General features: G+C 41.8%; 1 protein-coding gene across 1 annotated transcript in view; it reads right to left on the reverse strand.

Annotated features, from left to right (window-relative positions):
• UNC80 (unc-80 subunit of NALCN channel complex) overlaps window positions 1–23,870 on the reverse strand; it is a 110,163-nt gene that overhangs the window by 33,955 nt on the left and 52,338 nt on the right. The window contains 22 exon segments of the mRNA XM_088523702.1: window positions 271–405; window positions 1,373–1,641; window positions 2,552–2,732; window positions 3,130–3,231; window positions 3,864–3,953; window positions 4,844–4,938; window positions 5,520–5,703; window positions 6,395–6,481; window positions 6,570–6,670; window positions 7,261–7,404; window positions 7,925–8,056; window positions 9,202–9,388; window positions 9,640–9,771; window positions 10,558–10,739; window positions 12,916–12,966; window positions 12,969–13,053; window positions 13,792–13,899; window positions 14,533–14,730; window positions 16,649–16,749; window positions 18,286–18,489; window positions 21,976–22,141; window positions 23,543–23,676. Of these exon segments, the coding sequence (XP_088379828.1) occupies window positions 271–405; window positions 1,373–1,641; window positions 2,552–2,732; window positions 3,130–3,231; window positions 3,864–3,953; window positions 4,844–4,938; window positions 5,520–5,703; window positions 6,395–6,481; window positions 6,570–6,670; window positions 7,261–7,404; window positions 7,925–8,056; window positions 9,202–9,388; window positions 9,640–9,771; window positions 10,558–10,739; window positions 12,916–12,966; window positions 12,969–13,053; window positions 13,792–13,899; window positions 14,533–14,730; window positions 16,649–16,749; window positions 18,286–18,489; window positions 21,976–22,141; window positions 23,543–23,676 (3,068 nt within the window).

Below are 23,870 nucleotides of genomic sequence, written 5' to 3' on the forward strand. Positions count from 1 at the left end.
TGAAACCACTTTTACCAGCGGACCATTATTGCAGCATCTTGCTCAGCAGTGACTGTTGTCAGATGGTTCAGGATTTAAAACAAAGCATAAATCGAGTGATGAACAAAAGCCTGCAGAAACAAGTCAGGAAATGGTTCTGGCAGCACTGAGGGCAGCGAGTGATCTATGGGAATTGTGTTTGCTGCTCCAGTGTTTACGTTTTGTGAACTCCGATGGGGGCCTGGCTGCCTACACAGATTCCTCCAGAGTCCAGATAAGTCTCCTACTCACAGGGAACTCCAAGAGAGGGGCCACACTTGCAAACAGCTGCAGAATAAAGGGCTTGCGATGCAGGATGTAGAACTGGCGGCAGGCAAACTCAATTGCTTGGCGCAGCTGCGGGTTGCTTTCATAGTCAGCATATACCTAAGCAAATAAAAAAGGACATGGAGGTACTGCTACTCTGGGGGAAAGCTCTCCACTTCCTCATCCCAGGCAGAAGCAAATACAGCCTTGTCATTTCTGACACATTTTTAAGAGATGGAGGTTTGACTACCATCCCAGGCTGTGTTTTAGGTTCAGACTATACATGGAAAAATGGCTTTCTTGTGTCAAACTTGAATCTTTGTCACAATTTTGGTCCATTATTTTTTGTCCTCTTTATCAGAGATAAATCCTTCCCCTCTCCTTTCTAGAAGCACTTTGGATGTTTGATGCCACATGGTGCTCTCTCCATCAGTCTGCACCTTTTTCAGTTAATCATATCCCATTTGCCATTTGCCCTCTCTCATGTGTCATATTTTCTAGATTTAAACACTATCATCAAGCCCTGCAGACATAATCTTCTTGTCTGGAAGGGAACGATATTGATTTTTTTATTATTGGTTTTTTTTTTAGGTATCTAATTTTTCAAAAACGTCAACAGGAAAAAGGACATCCTTAAGCTCCTTGAAGTGAAACTTCATCTCCTGTATCTGGCACCCTTAATACTTTCATTGCTTAAATGAAAACAGAACACACACTTTATTTCATAAACATTTAGCATTATTTTCTACTGCTATTTAAATTACAGATGGTGCATTTATCATACTTGAAGTGAATACGATTTAGTTTTGTATAGAAATCATCTATTGCAGATATTTCAGCTATTCCCAAATTTCAGCCAATCTTGGTAGGAGAAAAGCACTGGGGAAGATTGAAGTTCCAGAAAATTTCCAGAAGTTTCACATTTCTTTGTGGAAGTACCAATGAAGGAAACAGATGTTTATTTGCTTAAAATTAAGAAAATGTAGCGTTGGTGCTGTTGAATTGGGCCTTTCCATCTGGATTTGTTGCTTGTCTTTGTGAGGTCCCCAAAGTCGGTAACTTCGCTAGGACTGAGGGAGCTGCTTACCTGCAACATGCTGGGGAGCACCCACTGGTATCCACTGAGGGAGAAGAGGTGGTTGAAGTGCACGGCTGTGTTGATGACTGTGGCCGCGTATTGCCTCAACAAGGCACTGTCCTCAGGGTGCAGGATGAGGGCACCGTTGAAGACATTTAAGAACAGCATGATCTCATCTCCCCAGGGGAACTCGCTGGGCATGCCAAGGAACATCTCCTCCAGCAGCTTAATCCACAGGCTCTTCTGAAGAGTGTCAAGTCCAAAGAGCTCTTTCCCAGCTGTGGAGAAAGCAACAACAATCAATCTTGCTCACCACAGCCAGCCTCACAGCACTCCCAGAGGCCAAAGGCCTCCACAGAGATCCCTGCCATCACACTAACCTCTGTTTTGCTTTCTGAGATGAGTTCACCCACCCTGCATCTCTTCAAGTGCCTACTTTTAGACTTGGCCACTTGTTGGGCTTGGCCATCCTTTCTTAAAAGCAATGATTTGAAGCCTAAGAGTAATAACAATCACACAGCTCATTTTATCTGCTCCCCACTGGCTGGAAATTCTCATTCTCTTAAAAGTGAAATGTGAGCTTGCATACACTCAGAAGTTCATTATCTGCCTCGCACAGCTTGGACAGTTGCACACATTCATGCTGCATTTTCATCCTTCGAGCAACCCACAGTTACAATAGTGCTCAGGAAAGGAAGTCATTTCAGAGCCAGTAACATAACCCGTCAATGCTTACACTCAGCAAGAAACATAGCCTGTTTAATGCCCAAATCAAACTGGAAATCCCAGGGGACTTGCAAGGTAAAGTCTCTAAAATGAGAGCTGTTTCCATATTCCTACTTCTCACACAACAGCTCTCACTCTTGTGATACCAAAGCAGGACACAGTATTTCAGCTCATACATATATTTGTCTCATACATAATTTTAATACATACAATTATTATAATACATAATTATAACATATTCTGCCTTGGATACAAAGAAAGCAGCTTTGCCTGCAGACCTCTAACACAGCACAGCTGTTATGCTTACATGCGGATGTCTGTGTATCATTTTCCCAAGAAAGAGGTTTTTCATAAACCTTCAGTAGTGCTCAGAGCCTATATGTTACTAAGGCAAATGAAATGTGTCACAGAAACCTTCTGGGCCCAGCAGAAGCATCAGAGAAAGCTGCAAAAAGACCATACCTTGAGGGTCACTGAAGAGTGAGAATTCGGCGTCAATAGCACTTCGGGGGAAGGAAGGCAAACGGAGGAGGTCTTCCTGGAGCATGGACACATGGGACTGCTTGTGGGCAGTAGGGATTTTCTGCGTCAGTGATATAAGGAACAAGACCCTCCCCACCTCTTCTAGCTTGCGTGTGAACACCTGGGAGAGAAAAAGGCCACAGCAACTCTGTATATGGTTGCAAAAGAAAGACAGTAATGAAACAGAAAAACTCCTGTTTACTTAAGATCATCTATTCTAACAGTGAACTGTAACAGTGTAACCACGCTCACCTCCGTCTTTACTTCCTGTTGTCCTTTTCAAATACACCTAGAGCAACTTTTCCCTAAATACCCAGTCCTGTGCTACTAAGACAACTCTGCTTTTGCAGGAAAATGGTGTAGTGGCTTTCTATACGTGGAGCGAACAAAATACCATCATCTTACTCTCTGAAGAAATGATGTTCTGAGGGGTTTGCAGTACATCAAAGGCACTGCCCTGCTGCTTTAGTTAGAATTTAGTTCCTTCTGGGCAGAGAATTTTGGTGACAATAAGATACCTGCTTCTGGATGAGCTCTTGACCCTTTTCGGGGTGCATCTGTACCAGGTTGAGCTGGGGAGAAACTGATCTCCGGAAAGGATAAATGTCACGGACATAGGTCTGCCAGGAGAGGAAACAATAATACGTATTTTAAATAAATGCAACTGTAACAATATCATTCATCAGGACTAAGTATGAGGTCCTTTAGCGGGGATGAGGAAACTGGCACTGATAAAACAAGAGTGTTATTGCCTCTGCTCCTCACTCTCAGAAAGCATTCTAAACCACAGGCAGGTGTGGTTTAACCCAAAATCATTCTGCTTGCACTTGAGCTGTCCAGATACAATCCAGTTGTAGTCCTGACACTGCAGAGATATTGAACCAAAGATAATATGTGCAGCCTCCCAAATGAAAAATTTTAGAAGGCATTGTTTGAACTTTCTGAAACTTTGGAGTAGGGGGTTCCAAAGTGTGAAGCATCACAGAAGAGCATAAACAGAAGAGAATTTTTTCCTCCCTCTTCTCTGAGAAAGATATTAAGGACTTAAGAGAAAGGCTTCCACTTCTGTCTCTTCCCTCTTCTAACAAACTCCAGTCTTTCACCACACAGAACCAAACATCAGAGATACTGTGTCCACAGAACAAAATTCTGGTCATTTATGGGCTGTCTGTTTTCTTTCAGATAACCCCAATGTTTAAAAAAAAGATGAGACAAAAAAAGCAAAGTCATCTGTACCTGACATTTGCCTCACCTTGTTGTAATGAATAAGATTCCATCGCTTGTCCATTAAAAAGTAATGGGAAGACTGGGTTTCAGGTATGTTAAAAAACTCCAAACACTCCTGAGGACATAGAAAACAAAAACCAACTTGTTATTTACTTGCTGTCTTATGCAAAGACTACTACACCCTAAAATCTACTAGTTCTAGTTAACATGTGCAAGGTCAAACCTGACCTTCTTAGTCAGTCTGATAAACTCCCCAGGCATTAGTTCTGAATTTCCATTTTTAATTAAAAAATACAAAAATATGTTTGTAACAATTAAAATATGCTAGTAACATGGTCCTGAGAATTGATACTGCTCTCTTCTATGTCTTTCTTGGTATGGAGTATACTTGTCTGATTGAAGATCCATATGGATATTGTAGATTCCATATTCATATTATGTACTTACCAAGTTTTAGAGATAGGAGATGTACAGAAGCCTTAAAATTCAAATCCTTCAAAGCACCGAGATGCCCATCTCCAGCTTGTGTTACATGCTATGTTGTTACATGCCAACATAGCTGGACAGACCGGAGGCTTTTACAAGCCTACTTCCTATCTGGCTCAGCTAAGGTCACGAGGGTATCTTTTGACAGAGAGGGTCATTGACCTCACCATCTCCCAAGACATCGTCATGGCTAGTGAATCACCACTTCTCCCTCAGAATAATGTGTATCCTAAAGAACAACATGTAGCCAAAACCCAACACATGGCAGCTTCTTCAAATGTAGTTTCATTTATGGAGTTTTGACTGTCTGTAAGGTCAGGGCATTTCTATTAGCCTTTAAAAAGGAATCCTGTTGCAATCAGCGTCTCCTGATACGAAATCAAAAATGCCTGTCAGAATACAGCTCCTCTCCTCCACACTGAAACAGGAAGATCAGGTGGAACATATTGCTAGCATACAGGTATGGCAGCTAAATCTATCATTAAGTGGCCTGTCTAATTCCAAAAAACTCACTCCTACCTTCAGAAGAGCTTCAAACTGTGTGTCCTCATGGACTGGTAACTGAGTTGGGATGTCACACTCGTTTTGTCCATGCACAACAAGAGTCTTTGTGCCTAAAGGAAGAAAAGAATTGCATTCTCCCTAGCTTCTTTTAGTTACTCAATTTCTAAATATTGCCCATGGAGCAAAAGTAATAGACAAAATTCATTCCTGGGTGGACAGAAAATTTCAGTCCTTTCTGGAATCTAACAGGTCAGACCTGTTTTTCAATCAAAAATCTCTTATCTGGCTCTTAAAGACCTCGGCTCATAGCATGGTCCTCTTGGCCTCTTGCAAGACTTAAGCAAGAGGCTGCATCAAATCAAATTGCCTCTGAATGGGACAGTCTTACAATGTCCCATCCCATTCGCCTTGCACAGGCCAACTGGCACAAAGCTCTGAGTTGAACAGATTGTTCTAATTCACTTTGTTTACTTCTTTCTCTCTTAAAAGAGCTTTCTGACTTTCCATGAATTAGATTTGGAATTTACTGACTGAAGCCTCAATTCAAGGACAACTGTCTTTGCATATGTAGCTTTCTGAGCAAGGCTTTTTCTGATTCACTTCTTATGGATCTGCCTTTTGGCAGCAAAGTGGTCGTAAACAAGTAAGCAAACTCAGAAGTGAAATACCTCTAAGGATTCAGTTCTTATACCTGGCATTGAGGCAGTCACCAGCAGTTTCACTTCACACTGTTCCTTCTTCATAGTCTGTTTGAGATCCTTGAAGAAAAGGCCTTCTACATAACCCACTACTTCCCAAAGGAAGGTTAGTGTGGCAGAAATGGCATCCATGCCCCATTCACAAGGAGTACGTACAAAATACATGATCAGTCCCACCTGCAGGTAAAAAAAAAAAAAAAAAAAAAAAAGAGAGAGAGAGAGAAAAAAAGAAAAAAAGAGTAATATCATGTTATACTCATTCTAATTGTGCAGAGCATTTTATAAACAAAGCACAAGATTATCTTACTTTACTGAGAGAAGCATCAGCTCACTAAACTTAACCCCTGAAAATCCATGCATGCTACCATAACTTTGCCTGTAAACATACTGTTCTTTCTTCTTTTGAGGAGGAGGGAGAGGCAGTGTGGGTGGTTTGGGAAAATGACTATTCCAGCCCAGCTTAAAAAATCCTTGTGGGTAAGGAGAAGGTAGATAAAATTACTAGACTTGCTCCAATCAGACTGTCCAAAAGCAAAGAAATGTCAGAATCAAAATTAAGTGCATTAATTAAAGGCTTCCACTGGTCTACCACTGATCATGTAAGGTTAAACTCAGAAGCCCATGACAGAGTTTAGGGACTTAATAGAAAACTGAAAGATTTCTTTCCCTCTCTCTAAACAAAAGGAATAAAAGACAGGTGTAAGCCTGGTGATTTGCATCAACAGTCAGCAGCACTTCCAAACTATAAAGAAAAAGTGACAGAACATTAGCTTCCTTGCCGATTGTGACATCCTCTTGTTGGGAAACACGCACACAGACAGAAGGGAGATTATGGGTTACACAGTAAACCCATGAACTACTTACTTACCAAATAGTTAAAGAGGATATGAGACGTTTGGGCAGGAAAATCTCCGATGTTCAACAAAAGCTTCCTCAACATATACATCAGCTCATCCTGGGAGAAGAATAAAAGTTGCTTCAGTGATACTGCTGCATCTGTGCTTTATGGAATGCTTACACCACCAGGCAGTCAAAATATCTACCTGTCGGTTACTTATTGTGAGCTTCTCTAGGAAATGGCGTAGAACTGTAGAGGGGTCTTCAATTAAACAGTTCCACAGTACCTGCTGAGCAACAGCACTTACTGCAAAAGAAAGAAAAGAAAGTCAGAATCCTCTGCCTTGGAAAAGTCTTAGTGGGACACTTAGATGCGAACATTCCTACTATTACAATTATCATTTTTGTACTGAAATGAATTGATGCCATTTTGGGGTAACAGGATTCCTGGTTGCCAGGGTAGTGATCGTAGCAAATAATGACAGGTCTAATATTTAAACCTTCCCTAACTGCTGGTGATATAAGAGGACGCACTTCACCAGTGCAGGCAGGGAAATAATAAGGAAATAACTATTCAGATTAGAATCTCCAAATTGGACAAATCAGACAATAAAGAAAATAACTTCATACACTTCTGAGAGCATGAAATTCCCAAATTGCAAGCTGAGGCTTATTTCATGTTATACTATCTGACACAGTGAAAGAGAGTTTAGCACCACAGTCCCTATAACTGTTCTGCCTGTAAAATGGCTGCACTGTAACAAGCAACAGGAACTACGAGCAAGTACAATGTTGTGTCATATCTCTTTACATTTAAGTGACAGCACCTAACAAATGCAAGCCATTGCTCTGTCATCCCTGAGCAAGAATTACTAGCCATTCAGGTTAGGTCAGTACCAGCTACTCCATCCTCCCGAACTTCTCCATCTTCCATCAGATGGACGATGGGGAGCACTGCAGCACAGATGCATGCTGGAAACACGGCTTGAGGTGGTTGTGGCACATGATGGTTTGGAGTATGTTCTGTAGTGTGTTCTTCATCTGAAGCAGTAAGAAGAGTAGAAGGTTTGTGTTAATGAATGAGCTGCTACATCACCCACATAGGTTAAGTAAACATTTATGCTACAAATAGAACAAAATGAGAATCTATTCGAACACACTGTGTGAACATGGCAGGTTTACTGGTATCTTCAAGAAGAAACTGAGCCTCCAGACAACTTATTGATCAAGAATTTCATTGTAAATATTTATTTTTCCAGTGTACTTTTTTTTTTCTTCCAGACAACTCATTTTCTTTTTGTTGAAATCAAAATTCATTACTGTATCTCACAGTATTCTCCATAATACTCCTCAGTGTAAATGCAAAAAAAGAGATACAAGGGCAGACATTGTGACAGCAGGAATGAATGAAATAATGCAGGGCAGTTATTTACTCTGAAGTGGCTCAAGCTTGTGAACACACTCAGCAAAAAGCAAAGGCTATCAACTTTGTAGATCAGCAGGGAAGGTTTCCATAGATTGAAACTGTAGGAAAAGATACTCCAAAGTGAAGTCCACCCACCTTCTGCACTTACTGCTGACCGCACTGACCAGACGGAGCCACGGCGGAAAGAGTAGTTCCTATGAGATGTACTGGAGGTGCAGGAGGGACTCACAGAGAGACGGCGGGAGGCCAGGTTGGCAACTTCTTCTACTGACAAAGAGAGTGGGAAACGTCAATCCGGAGCCTACTGACAGAATCGAAAAAGCTTTCTAGGGGAGGGCACTTAACGATCCAAATGGAACACTGAAGTCAGGCAACACTCAAAAGAATTTCAGATCTGTACAGATCAGGTAGGTCATTTTCTCATCCTCTGGGAACCACCAGAGTGGCTCTGTGCTTCTCTTTACATACATGGCCTCTTTTAACTGGTGGCCACCAACAGAACTAGAGGTAATGGCCACAAACTGAAACACCAAAAGTTCCACAGGAACTTAAGGAAAAATTTCTTAACAGTGAGAGTGACAGAGCACTGGAACAGGTTGTCAAGAGAGATTGTGGAATCTCCTTCTCTGGAGATCTTCAAAACCTGCTTGGATGCCAACCTGTGCCACGTGCTCTAGGTGACCCTGTGTGTGCAGGGGGGTTGGACTAGATGACCTCTAGAGGTCCCTTCCAACCTTAAGCATTCTATGATTCTATGTTATCATTCAACATGGTTGGCTGCTGCTTACCTTTTACTAAGGTAAGTAAGCTGACTTTCATCCAGCTGCTATTCTGCTCACCAATTTACCAATGCAAGCCTAAACCCGGGCACCACTGAAGTTACCTACTAGGACATACCTTGGAATGCTTTTAATGAATACTCTCCACTGGCCTAAACCAACAAAAATCCTCACTCAGTACAAAACTTGTAGGATGAAACTCATTTCATGTAATTTTGGTCATCTGAAAGTTCAGTACTGAGGTTAAGATGGGTGTCTGGGCTGCTCTAGTCACTATAAAGAGAGGTAACTCCACAAGGCAATCCTCCCCATGCCCAAAATTGCTGGCACTTCCCATTGAGGTCAGGATAGAGGAGACTCAGGACACATACTGAGCACTCAACATTTCCAAGTTTAGGTATTTTTCTTGCACTATTTTTTAATTACACTTGTTCTTATTCATTTGGATTCTTCAAAGAATTGATGTGCTTGCTTGTGACCCTTACAGTGCTGAAGTGGCGAGCACACCAAAGCAGGGCCTTCCCTACCACTAACTATTGCTGTTCTTGGGCATCCCACGCCTCAGCCATGCTCCATAGTGGTGGCAGGTGCTCTCAGTTTTCCTGGAAGGGAGTTCCTGGCCCCGCCGCACACCTTCTTCTTCCTGCTCTGAGCTGGGCGTGCAGGTTGGCTCGTAGCAGGCCTCCTGAGTGATGGGAATGGCAGTGATGAGACTGGCTTCCCGGCCCAGGCGTTTCTTTTCTTCCTCCTGCTGCAGATTTTTCAGGATGTGCTCGGCTCGCTGATGGGAACGTGACACTGCTCTGGCTGAAAATGATTTCTGTTGGGAAGGAAAGAGAACAAACACAGCCTGAAGCAGTTAGTTAAGACTCATGCATCCTGGCTTTCACACTGGAGGCCTCGGTGACATTCAGCAACTAAGTTTCTAAATACAAACTGTTAAATCCTCTCCAAATGAGGGTGACAAAAAAAAAAAAAAAAAAAGAGTTTAGACCATCTCTTTTGGCTCTAGCTTTCACCATGCCTGTAATGGGAAGTAAGAACATTCACTCTCACAACTTCTTTACTTACTGACTGGTCTTCATTGATAGGATCTTGCACACTCCCACTGCACTGAGGGACCCAAGGCGGGTCAAACATTGGCACTGATGGCATCCCCAGGACAGGTGAAGGCAGAGTGAAGTTTATACTTGGTGGAGGGATCTGAACAAAAACACAGAGGATTAAAATGAGGAGAGGGAAAAATATTTGTGGGAACAGATGTAAATGCTGAACAGACTTCTGTTCCTTCTGCTAGTGCTTTTCCCAGACAAACATGGAATTGCACCTAGCACAGGATTCAGCAACAAGCCATGTTTTTTTATCCTATAGTGCATTTTGCAGGAAAAGAGCTGTTTTTTTCACCTAATTGGTGTTTTCTCAGTTTAAAAGTAGAGAGTTTCATAGGCCTGTCAATAACACATTCATCATGAGGTTAAAATATATGTGCTCTGGGATTTATGGAACCTCTATCTGGAGTCATCTGCAATCAAATTTTTCACCTGTAACACTGCTCTTACACAAAAAAAGTGCTCTCTGTGAAAGGGATTCTATCCATGCTGGGTCAGACTGAAAAACACCTACTTGTCATGCAATGTCTCTTCTGTAATTTGTGGAAGAGACTGCCCAAAGAAATGTGAGCAAAAATATCCAAGACATTAATTTGCTCTGCAAAATTATGCCAACTGTGTATCTCACTACATTGTAAGAGACCAGGTATGACACAGGTTTCTTTCCATGTCTGGTGTTTTTCCTCACCTGTGTCCCAGTTGGACTCTCCATTTTACCAAAGAATTCTAGACATCACCTCCCTCTATAGTGGTGCTTATGAGACCATTTTTTTCTCTCTTCATCTGATTTTGAGACTATTTCATGGCAGCAAGTCACAACACATCCATTCCACAAGGCAAGCTACAAATGGCAACATGGTGTTTCCTGTGTCTCACCTACCTTAAAGATCTGCTGTGCTCCCTCTTCCATCCGTGGCCAAACTTGATACCTAAACCTCCACAGCGTGTGAAACTTGAGAATGGCATTCAGCCGTTGCACTGTCTCTGGGTGATGAAATTCGGACATCAGCATGTCAGAAACAGCCTCTGGCACCTTCACAGCACACAGCAGGAACATGGCAGCTGCAAGGAGTCAACATCTGATCATCTGTTTTCTCCATTAGTATGTTTATTTGGAAGATAAAAACTGCAGCTGTACAAACTCCCACACTAAAAAGAAATCTTGACTCCAAAAATGAGATCAGCACTTTATCAGCCCTGCTGGTAAAACCAAACTGCTTCATGAAAGCAAGCAAGATTCCATCCTTGAGAGCCTTTCAGTCTTATAATGTGATGCTTACAAAAGGTTCTGACAAACTCGCTTTTAAAATAAAATACAGCTCTTCTCACTAAAATCTCGGTCACAACCAATTTTAAGTAGCAGGCACCTCTTGGAGTAACAAAATTAATACAATTTGGCTTTCAAGGATTCACTTTTAAGTGATTTTTGTAGCAATTAATAAAGTTAGAACCATGAGAAGCTCAGCCTTCCTCTCACAGTAGGAGGCAGTGCCCCAATAGAGGACTTACTTGCCTATTTTTATAAGTAAAATCAAAAAGAAATGATCTTAGCCAGCTGGACACCATGCAGCGACCACAGGCTGCCCCCAAGAGAAAATGGAGCTGCTATGAATTGGTAAAGAAAGGACCAGATCAAACTAGAAAGTTACGCAAGAGAAGTTGAGCTGGCCCATAGCTGTTTCGTTTGAGCATAAGCAGACATAGTATAACTCCCAACCCATGGAGGTCAAATAATTCAGAGGGGTATCTGTGGGGCAGGAGCAGGAAACAATAGCAGGGGGAATAGTGGTGCTGTGGGAGTTGGATTGGTGGTCAGAGTTTAGCCCACTAGCTCACCATAGATCCCTGGAGGCAGTTTCTCTAGATTATGTGGCTCTTTTCCCATAGTAGAAAGATGACATTTGCCATGGCCAGCAACAGAACAAGGGGGAATGAGTACAAACTGAAACATAGGAAGCTCCACCTCCATGTGAGGAGGAACTTCTTTACTATGTGGGTGACAGAGCACTGGCACAAGCTGCCTAGAGAGGCAGCAGAGTCTCCTTCTCTGGAGATCTTCAAACCCTACCTGGACACAACCCTGTGCCCTGTGCTCTAGGTGTCCCTGCTTGAGCAGTGGGGTTGGACTAGATGATCTCTAAAGGTCTCTAACCTCAATCATTCTGTGATTCTGTGATCTCATTTGCTTATTCAGAAGGTGCCAGGCTTGAGTCATGCTGAAGGGGGCAGTCTAAACATCTGTAAAACAAGGCTGCTCTTTCACTGCTTGGGTTCAGCTTTCAACTTCAAATGCTCTTAGTCTTGCCCCTTAGTTCTGTTCTAAATCTGTCGTGGCCCTTCGGTTTTGTCACCTCCGAAAATTTTCTGCCCTTTGGTGTTTTCAGTGTTTTTCAGTGTAAGTATGTCAAATCTTAGTAGGTCTGATTTAAAAGTGAGGGGCATGCTGAGAGGGCATCACTACCCAAACCAGCCTTGCAAGGGGCAGTAGATGGTGCTGCCTCGCATTAACACAGCAGTTCCTTTTAGCATGCGACGTTGCTAGTTCTCACTCCTCTTTGATAAAAGCAACTTATGTTGGGGCTGAAACCTTAGATGCTGTAATAACAAATCTCATCTCATTTCTAGAATTCCCTTTCAAGGTAATATATTCACACGTATCTTGTACCCTCATCTTTTTTCTCTTAAAGATGCCTCCCAGCTTTGTATCACCAACAAATATAAACTGTACAATTTAGTAGCAAGTGAAAATGTAAAATAAAGATAAATACCAAGACTCTTTGTTGAGCAACACTGCTGTCTCCTTGCAACATGAGAATTTTTCTTTCAGCACAGCAGGGGAGTTGTGAGAGTTCCACTCTCATCCCTCTTCTTGGTTTTTGTATCAATCCCCAGCTGGTACTCACAATTTCCAGGGGGCAAAATACCAAATATTTCAGCAAATTCTGTGGACAGACTGTTTTTCTTCTGCTTATAAAGCCAGTTAAACACAAATATCATTTTTGCTTATTCTGTAATCATCCTCTACAATCAGGGCTTGACAAATTGCTTTCCTGACCCTTCTGACTACCTTTTTTGTACAGAGCACAAAAATATGCATAAGTCTTTCAAAACTATATAGCATCCCCTAAAAATCCTGATGTCATTAAGGCTTCCTCTGTTACAAAATACACTTGCAAGGCCCTGTTATCTGCTGCGAGGTGAGCAGCAGGGCAGCTCCTAACCACATTCATTGCCCTACCTGCTGCTCCAGCCATGTGTTCATCCACGCTGAGCAGCAGCTCCCAAGCTGCGGCTGGATGTCCCCATACATCTCTTCTGTGAGGATAGGAGCTGCCTTGATCAGCAGTGACAAAGGCGCAGGCGACAGACTCATTACCTGCAAAAACCAAAGCCAGGCCTCAGAACTGAGCTGTGCAAACTGTACACAGTGAATAATACACTTAGTAATTGCACTTAGGCTTTGGGCTGCAGATTATCCACTGTTAACCTCTGATTTTAGCCATGTCAGTTAATGCTCCATAGAGATCGTTGCTTTCGAACTACATTGAAACAGAAGAGTTTGCAAGCTACTTCACTGAGTTTGTTGCTAGTCACTCATGCCCCCAAAATACTGACAAAAAGGACAAAAATATAGCAAAAACTCCTCCAGAGTGGTGCACACACACTCATATATAACCATGGAAGTATCGTAGACTGACAAGGACAGTCCTGTTAACAGCCCTGTGCTTCTTTAGGAACAGTGAGCAAGAAAGGACAAAAAAACTATTTCATCTAGCTGTAAACTGACATCTTATATGTAAACATATTTGTGGATCTTTATTATTTTTATTTTTGTAGACCTAATATTTGCTGCCTGTTTGTTTGCAGGAAGTCAGAAACAGTGATTACCATTAGATGGAGCTGTGTGTTCAACAGTTTCTTTGACAAGTGCCATCTAAAGAGGCTTAAGTTTAACATTACTCAGTTAGGGCAAACATGTAGGGCTGCACTGATATGCAGGCTCACAGTTCTTTCATGCAGACAGGCTCAGAGCTCCATACACATTGTTCTTCTTCTTGAAATCTGACCTGACATCTAAGTACCAACTTTCACAAGCACATGACCTAGTCAATACCTGGTGCCTGATGTATTTTAACATTCCAGAGTCCTTCTTCCCTTCCAAGTTGATATCAATCACTCTCTTTTTTAGAGAGGGTGTTCTCAAGCATGACTTGTCCGAGCACTGGAAAACAAACAAACAAAAAGGAATTCAGATTTAGGTTTCCCAGAATTTGGGAAAGGAGAAAATCACGTACAAGAGGAATTTCTATAGACTAGTAGCATGGGCGTAGTCTTCTTCTAACAGGCCTAGCAGCATGGATGATATATCTCACCAATTTTTTTTTTTAATCAATAAAAGATTAAGGCAGCAACTAATGTATAACTAATGTATATAATTCCTAGAACAGACCTGGGAATTCACACCTGAGAAAAGGAAATTATGGAAAAGTTTATAGAGATTTCAAAAATAATTTTATTAATGGACAAGAAGGAACATATGAAGAAAGAGATTAAAGTCCAAGAGCTGAAAAGTAGAGGCTATACAAGAACATTAAAATTAAGGCCAGGCTTTAGGCTTTTAAATGTCCTTAGCAGTAACCAAGATTGTTCTCAATCAATACAGATTACATATCTTTCGTAATACTAAATGACTTAATAGTTTCTTACAGTAGAGCTGTGTGTGCGAAGTACCGTGTTCCATTTGCCATGAAAGAACCTTGCTTAAGTACCTTACCCAGTCCTTGATGACAATTATGCCCTGCGTGGACCAAAAAAAAAAAAAAAAAAGAACATTCTGCTTTTGTCATCTACTCACCTCCTTCTGCTTTTTCCCTCTTGACACACTGTTCAATGTGCTGTTTTCTCGGAGAGAGTCCACAGTGTCCCCATACAGGAGTTTGATTGCTCGCACAAGGCGAGCACAGGACCGGCTGTGATGGAGGTAGCAGTGGGGGTGACAGTAGTCAATGTGGGTACATATGAAACTTTGCTGGTTGCACAACAGAATCATAACCTTGAAAGGAGGGGGAAAAAAAAAAAAAGGAGTATTACTTACAGAAATGAGAATTACAGAGAACTACATAGGGCAGCCAGGGACAGTTAAGCTAACTTTTCCACAGTTTAGCTGGGGAGACATGGAGCCCAACGCAGCTTTTTCAAAAGGTCAGGCTGGCTCTGCTGAGCTCCATGCTTGCAAGTAGTTTATAAATGTGCTCAATTTGGCTAAAGAAACATCAATGCTAACAAAGCAGTCAGAGTTGCTGTAGATTTATATGTTGACTGGTGGCAGGACTAGGGCTCAGAGAAAGAGCATCCTCTCCATTTGCAGATAAATTGTTGTATCCCTAACTCTGAGGCAACAACTTAGACTGGAAAATGTCAACAACAATCATCATGAGTAAGCAGCAAACCTAGGCAGGTTCTGGGATTAGTTTCCTCAATGGAAAGGGAATAGAAATGTCCTGATATGCTCTCAACTAGGAACGAGTTGTGTCAGTTGTCATGTATTCGCTTCCCTCACTGTACGTGGAGACCATCTGGCCTAGCTTCATATCAGTTGGCTCAGCTACTACTCAGTTACTAGGTGTTGTCATATGGCAGCAGAGTGCTGCAAAACCACTCTAAGAGACACAGTAAATATCTGGGCATTTATCTATACTGAGTCCTGCTTTGCTGCACATACACCAATATGACCCCCAAACTGAAGCTCCAGCCAACAGTCCTTTCATACTTGGGTCTCCATGTCACAGCGATCCTTTTGAGTGGTTTATAGTGGCTATTAAATAAGTTTTTGTTTTGCTGAAGTTTTAGCTACCATCCACCCATGTTTTCTTTGCAATGAGCAAGAAGAGAAAATTCTCATGCAGTGTTGATACTTGCGTGGTAATAACTGCAGCAGGTTATTTTTCAAATCTTCCTCTCTCCTATGCAGGCTAATCACATGCAAAGTGAGAGAAATAGCTCAAGTTTCCTCCAGTTTATGCCTCATTTTTATGAATCCATACATCCTCCCACACCAACTAAAAGCACCAAGTCCTATCTTGACTGCTAGGTAGGGAAATGACTTCATCCTTAACCACACGAGCAAGCACATCTACTGCACTGAATTCCAAAAGCACGAGGCATGTTCACGTAGTACTACACCATTTGGATCCATTAGCACTACCTCTTACACTGCTTTTTAAGCAGAGTCCCTGCATGTGTGTCTTGGTTTGTCACCTTGCAAAATGGGGGTAAACACCCTTTCAAGACATCAAGTTGCACTGACAGTAATACTACGTGTGTCAGAGTTAAAACTACTCAAGACTATGGTAGGTTAGGAATTGTTATAGAAGGCACTCAGTGCAATTAAAAAAAATGTTCTGAAGGTATTTTCTTTCCACAAGGTGCACAACTAAGCTCATTCGCATAGGATTTCATGGAGGCAAAAACATATAAATTGGCTCAAAAAGGGCTTGGACAAGCTTGCTAAGGAAAAATATTCTGATAGCTATTAAACATAGTGCTCACAACATAAGTTCCAAACCCAAGTAGCTCCTAAAATATCGTTTAGCAGAAGCAAGGAGACAAGGTCAACGCTATAACCCATTTATCTTCCTGAACTATTGCGACTAGCTATGCAGGAAATAAAATACTAAATCAGACAAAACTTTTCAGCATGGCTGTCCCTGCAAGCCTAGTGAGAAATAGTCTCTTATAAACTAAAAACATGAAATGGGCAGAGGGAGCAAGACAAAAATTCTCCAGATTTTCTCCATTTTAGATACTTGCAGTTGGCAAACATCCACTTTCCAAAGGTTGCAGCTTGCTTACGCTTGAGATCTTTGATGCTACATCATGAAAGCAGAGATTCTGATCAGATCATTGGCACCAAAAAGGTTTTCATACTAAAAATACCAGCCTTGAGAGCAGTGCCAGCGACCAGTACTTACATGCAGCCAGGACATGTTCCGATGATAGTTCTCCTCCGTGCCTGTGTTGCTCAGCACCTCGGGCTCAATGCTAGGTTCGCTTGCGCTCCAAGGGCTCCCTTCTTCAAAAGAAAAATACCCAAAAGGTGTTTGCTTTTTGTTCCCTGTGTGCTTAAAGCCTAGGGACAGCACTTGTAAGCCAGGCCAGCCTCGTGGAAACGGATCAGAGTACACAGAATATGCCACACTGGAAAGACTGCCTTTGGACACCCCTCACCAATCGTTTTGTGCTGGCTTGACAATTACAAGAACCTCTCATATAGTGGCTCACAGGCCATCTTTTCAGCAGCAAACACTTATCCCTCCCCACTTTTTTTCCTTTAACGGAAGGGAGAAGGTAAAATAAAATCAACAGGAAGCAAATTCTTTGCACTGTTTCGAGGCTGCAAGTAGTTGGTTTAGTGATCTGCATTGACTGGGCTCTGTGGTTAAAATGTCAACAAAAATCCAACCAGAAGGGGCATCCAACCAGAAATGCCAATGGGCAATGTTACTGCTCATGGTGCCCCATGGACACAGCTAACAACACGGGGATGAAAGGGGAAAAAAATCCTGATTCTAGCATGCTAACTCTAGAGAACTTAGAAAAGGGACAAGGGCCATTTTTTTTTTTCAAGAATCTACACTGATCCCTGTGTTTCCTGCAGTCATTTCATTATCCTGTAATTCTAATGTTAATGCTGTTAATAGATGTCTGGCTTACTAATTCTGATTAGTCCTTTCTTTTTCTTCTTTAAGTGAACTTGCCAAAGTTGACTTGCCAAAGTCTACAGAACAGGCAATCCCACTCTCTCAGTTTACCTACTGAATTAACTTTTGGACAATATAAAAATGACCATTATGTTCATTAGGTTATTTCAGCTGCCAAACTTCAGTTTTTGCTCAACACCCCTAGCAGGGGGAACCCCTTTATTTTAAATGTGATGGAGACTCTTTTCACAGGATGCACATTTGATTTCCAGAAGATAAACATATGGGGACTCAACTTCTGAGGATTAAAGAAAGCATCTTTAAAATGTAAAAATGTATATATATATGCCAATATGTAGAAAGATAGTAACATGTACATAAATGTTGTGTTCTACATATAGGAATATAAATAGCATGTATGTCATATGACATGCCTATGACATCATAAATATGAAGTGCACATCTGTACATACATATAGCCTGTCAGTTTCTATGGACAATAAAATATCATATGTGCATGTGACTTCACATATTCATTGTATCACATGATTTAGGAGTATGTGTGTGCATATACATATACATGTATAGACACACACACATGCACCCCTAAAGACAGCATGCGTTTGGCTGGCAGACACCAGCATTCCAAGAGTTCATGCTCTAACACGGAGCTCTGGATTGACAACCTGTGCACGGAGCCAACTCTGCACCCAGGGCGCCAGCAGCAGGATTTCTACTTTCATCCTCCCAGGCTCTAGCTCAGGCAGCCCATGAAGAGGACTTGAGGTTTTTTTCCTAGCTTGCTGTGGTGGGGGATCTGTTGTCATTTCTAGTTCTGCTGCAATCACATCAAGGGTTTAGATCCTGCCTAGTCATTCCCTCCCTTTCCACCCACTTGTCTAAGTTACCTATATCAGTGACAGTGTCCCTGCTGTGGGACAGCTGCAGCTCCTCATTCTCAGACTCTGAATCCTGCCGTGATAACTTGGTGCTCTTTAGGCTGCCGGCCCGGCGAATGCTGGACAGAGAACCCCCCTTCTTCACCCGGAAACTGCGGGTTCCTTTAATCTGGAGCAAGCGGGAGCCTCCTATCCTGATCTTCCTGCTGGGAACTGTATTAAAAGAATGAGAGAGGACTTTTTTCCCCTTCATTTTTCCCCATTTTAAAAAAAATATATATATCCTGGCCCTCCCTTCCCTCCCGACCCTTTTCTGCCAGCTTGTATTGCAGCACCCTTTCTTCTACCAAGGAATATGGGCCAGAGGCTCCCTCCAAAGCCACCGCCAATGCAGCTCTGTCAATCAGCCAGAAAGGACATTTTATAGAAATGTGTCCAAAATCTCCTTTCACGGACATCTGGTACCTCACCTCTGGCCTTGTCTGTATTTGGATTTAGCCCTGATTCAATCTCCAGCAAGTAGAGTCAGCTGCTCTAACAGAAACCCAAAACGTGGACAAGGAAAACCCACGATTCACACCAGTTTGAATCAGCACCTGCCAAGAAACAGAGTCTGCCCAATGGGTGCAAATTGCAGTTTTCTTTGCCAGCCCCTGGGGTTTACATTAGTGCAGGATCACCTCTTGCTAGGGAGAGATGGCTGAATCCCAAGAATGAACAAGGCATCACAGACAAACCTATCTCCTGTGGGCCTGGGTTCTGTAAACACCACTGAGCTCTGCAGTAGAATCAACTATTTATTCATACAGCACGTGTAACTGCAGAAGTGTAGTCTGCTTCATGAGGTTAGCACACATGACTTCTTTGAAGTAAGATTTGCATAAATCCGTGTCTCTGCATGTTACTCTTCATCATTAGAATGCTTTAGAGGAAACAGGAGCACGTAGATCCTCTCCTTCAGACAAATCAGCAGCTTTCAGGCATTAACAACATCCATTGACACTCTGCATTTTTGATGAGCACAGACATGAAATGATTCAATGTTCAAAGCACCAACCGTTTGCACTTTCATTCTCCTCTTAGTTCAAAGGTAGTACATGGCAGCATGTCAGTCCAAATGTTGCAACACTCAGTCATTGTACTGCAGGTCTAATCACCCAAGGCCGCGTGTGATCGATCACCTTTTGGTGTGTGGTTGACATTGAACAGGATACAGCTTTTTAGGTAAAAGGGGTAGGCTAAATATTTCAAAAGACTTGTATTTTGATGTAGGGGAAAAAAAAAAATCAAACATGCTTTGACTTCTGACAAGTCCCCTGTTCTCACAGAACCCAGTCCCCACTCCCATTTCTGTTGACTAATTAATGTCCTGGACAAACATAGCTGGGTAGGTTTTGACTACTCCTCAGTGCTTGCAAGTCAGCTGGAAGGCAAATCACTGTCAAGCAACTGGAGAAACTCCCTCCAAGTCCCTTGGCAATCACTACTGGTTGCCTTCAGTCCAGACTGAGCTCCGTACAGCTGCTCAGCCCCACAAGCACCAAACTATTTCAGCACTCGTAACTACATTTCTTGAAGTCTGCAGAAATTCCATTTTAGTATCCAAATAGTATATATAATCCTCTGAAAGCCTGTATCTACCTAGCTTAATTATCTATATTTCAGACCTACCTGGAGCAGATTCTAGACAGAAAAACCGTAGCTTTTGGATAGCTGTTAAGCCACACCTGGGGTGAGCAACGAGAGCAAAGTTTTTAACACTCAGGAGAAATGAAAGGAAACAGATTAGTACTTATCAAAGAGGTTGAGATAGAGACACCTATCACTGCAGGTGAGAGAAATTTAGTTACAGTCACACAACAACATTTTCTTATCTAAACAAGTGTAGATTACAAAAGATGCACCTTTGCATCTGTTATGTTTGGACCAAGTAGATCCCCAGAAGAATATGCTGCGGCCGGAGAAAAGAACATTATTATTACTATTATTTTGAAATACAGTATAATTTTGCATTTATCTAGTTTCTTAAATAATCAGTTTTGTTAATGTGTATTAGGATTCAGCCTTCCTACCACAGCCACTTCTCCCATCCCTGAATTGTAGTAAAGAAGTAAATTTAGTAAAGGAAAAGTATGTGAAGATTTAGGGAAAAGAAAGAAGGGGGCAAAAGACTCAACTGAAACTGCAGGAAAAATGTGGGATGCAGAAAGTCAATACTACCATCTGTGCAAAATAACTCAATTCTGGACAATGCCAGTAGCCCAGTAACATGTGGAGGCAAAGTCTAGGTCAACAACTATCTCTAAGGAAAATGGAATAGTTAGACGCTTGCCACACCTTTTTCCAGCTATACTACAAGCTTGTAGCCATTCTGCCACTCATAACATTTTGGTGGATGGGACTGCTACTTGACAGGCTGAGAAGTGTTTTCAAGTAATTGCTGTAACAATCTTAAAAATAAACAAATAAATAAAAAGTTTTCTTCAACCAAACAGTTAGAGACATTCTTCTCCTGTTGATCTTATTGTCAGACCTAAGGACACATACTTCTCTGGGCTAGCCGTATGCCAACGATACAGAGACCTAAGCTGGTATGCAGCTTACCCCTCTTAGGTGGTTACCTCCACAGAAGGAACTATTTCACGATGTACAGGATTTTGGAGGCAGTTTTACACCACTGAAATCTTAGGAACTTCTAAAAATTTCTCTAGTAATTGTGGTAGGACCCGAGCTGAAGACAACACACGCTTTATTCAAAGTCCTTTGGTATCAGGAAAAGCACCTCTGCATCCTTAACACACAGTATAATATCTAAAGGAAAACTAGCCACAGGCTCCATCCTTTGCAAACAATCATCAAACATCTATCCTTTTCGTGAAAATCATCATTCAAACATCTGCTCTTTTAAGCAGCTATTAAGAGACAGAATTTGAACAGTTCATCTAGAAAAGTCATGAGAGGGAGAAACATTTACAGATAACTGTCCGGCAGTTTAGCCTCTAATTGCAAATATTAACGATGACTGTATATTGTATTGCAACACTTGTACCATCAGTATGTGAGTTTTGCATGAGATGACTTAAAATGGAAACAATCTGCTATCCTCAGCAAACACAGTGACTTTAAGGTTTGCTTGTACAGTATACAGTATGTTGGCAACATTAATTTGCTAGCTGCCAAAAGCCACATAGGTATGTCTTTTATGTGGTAGCAAAGAATTTAAGAGATTCAGTGATCAACCACTAATTTTGCAAGCTGCAGTGACTTCCAAACTGGTAAAGACTTTCACAGAAAGATTCCAGCCTTCTCTCCTATCTGTGGCTTTCCTCCAAAGAAGAATTATAATCAGAATAAATAAATAAATCAAATAAAAACTCATTTGAATTAAAGTTTATCAAATAGTGATGCTTTTAACAGCATTCCACTGAGAGAGTTTCAAATAAGGCATCTTCCTTTTTAGAAATACTGCAATGCTCTCAGTTGGTTTCAGTCATAACAGTAGTTTTATAAAATTTAAAGTCTTTGCTTCACACATTTACCATCTCAAATCCTGAAGGCCAGAAGCATCTCAGAAATTATCCAAAGCCACTCAGCTCTATGGCTCCCTGCTTTTTAACACAGTTTATGCAAATGAAAACATAAAATCAAGCGCCACTTCACAAGCCCTGGGAATACAAAAGCTGCTTTGTGCTGACAAACCTTTTTTCTCCTCAAAGCCAGCCTCGGACTTGAGGGTGTGGCTGCTGCTGTGCAGGGAATCCTTTGAATCTTCATTTTCATCCAGAACCCCAGCAAAGCTGATCTTTCTTTCATACCTGTGCCGGTCCATCTCAGGGTCCAGACGCAGCCTGCAGCTCTCCAGATCCTGTGGCAGGACACAGATCACACAGACATGCAAACCACCATAAGTCCCACTCCTTTTCCCAACAGCCACAGACTTGCAGCTTCAGGAAGAACTGTCTCAGATGAGACTTTATTTCTACCACATGTTTCTTCATCTACTCTGACACTTTCAAATTCAGGCCCCCTTTGGATTGGCAGAATGCCAGGCCATGTTATAAACACAGTCAGGACGGAAGAGTTAACAGGTGTCAGTAACTGGATATACGCACCTCCCTAGTTAACACTGCTGAGTGAATTGGCACACTGAATTTTCACATAAATAGCTTAAAATGCATCTAATAGACAGCTCAGGATGTGAAACAAATGTTAAAGCAATCCAGGGTAAAAGTATGTCCTCAAACATGAATAAATTATAGCAGCTTCATAAGGTAGCTCTCATACGCTGAACCACTGTACCAATACAGGTGTTTTCTTATGGTACCTACTTTACCTGCTTCAATAAAATGCTCTAGCTGGACTTTCAGTCAGCACTGTGTATCCCATGGAAAAAGAGATTTGGAGGTGCTCATGCCCTCAGCTGAGCAAGCCTCAAATGAACTAAAGTGTACTTAAAATGGTTGATTACAGCTATTTCAGTTACAAATGCAACATTCTCCATTGCTTATAAGATTGTGTTAGATCTGTGGAACAGAAAACATTCAGGTATGACTCAGGACCAATTTCTCAGTCAGGTATGCCTGAAAACATAAGACAAATGCAAATGCCTCTCCTGGAATTTCAGCTTCCATTGTCTGTAACATTATTTCCCGATTCTCTTTAAAAGGGAAATCAAGTAAACCAGTCATCCTTTTGGATAAAAAACAGAATGGTGAAGCAACATTTTTCTTTAGGTTCACAAGGAAATATCTACTTTTCATTCTTCTTTTGGAATTTTTTTAGCCTTATTTCCTAAGTAAATGAAGCTTAGCGGATCATACTGTTTAACACACACAAAATCACAGAATCACAGAATGGTTGAGGTTGGAAGGGACCTCTGGAGATCATCTAGTCCAACCCGCCGGCTCAGGCAGGGACACCCAGAGCACGTGGCACAGAGTGGTGTCCAGGTGGGTTTGAAGATTTCCAGGGAAGGAGACTCCACAGCCTCTCTGGGCAGCCTGTTCCAGGGCTCTGTCACAACCCTCATCTCATTCTGTTTTCATCACCTCTGAAGCCCTGGCCACTTTCAACCTCATTTCACAGAAGATATCCTGAGTGTCTGTGCCTTTCACGAGAAAAAGAGGCTCAAGGCAATGTTAAACCACATTACTAGACATAAGAAAATCTGTACAAGAAGAAATCATAGCAAGTCAAGTTTCATGGGTGCTGTTATTCACCAAATAAGTTGTCAGAGTTGATCCATTTAATGGGTGCTCCTACTCACCACAAGAGGCTCAGTACGTGGCCTGGGCATGTAAGGAAAGGTCTCTCGGAGGAACGTGGTTATCTCCAGGAGGAGCTGACAAGCTGCCATTTTCAGTGCAAAAGGACAACAACATTTGGTAGGGTTCACAGTGCCTGCAAAAAATAAATTTCTATGGTGAGCAAGGGGATTAGGCAACATCTGGAACCAAGAGGTGATGGACATTTCACATATGGTGCACAATGCAAGTTGCATTAAAAAAAGGAAAATCTAGACTCCTATGCTACTTTTCCTGCAATAAAAGGAACCAATTTATACAATTATCAAGCCATGTATTCACCACATGATA

Source organism: Tinamus guttatus, unplaced genomic scaffold (genome assembly GCF_059628265.1).
Source record: "Tinamus guttatus ecotype Peru unplaced genomic scaffold, ASM5962826v1 Tinamus_guttatus_pri_ptg000197l, whole genome shotgun sequence".
Classification (NCBI taxonomy): domain Eukaryota; kingdom Metazoa; phylum Chordata; class Aves; order Tinamiformes; family Tinamidae; genus Tinamus; species Tinamus guttatus.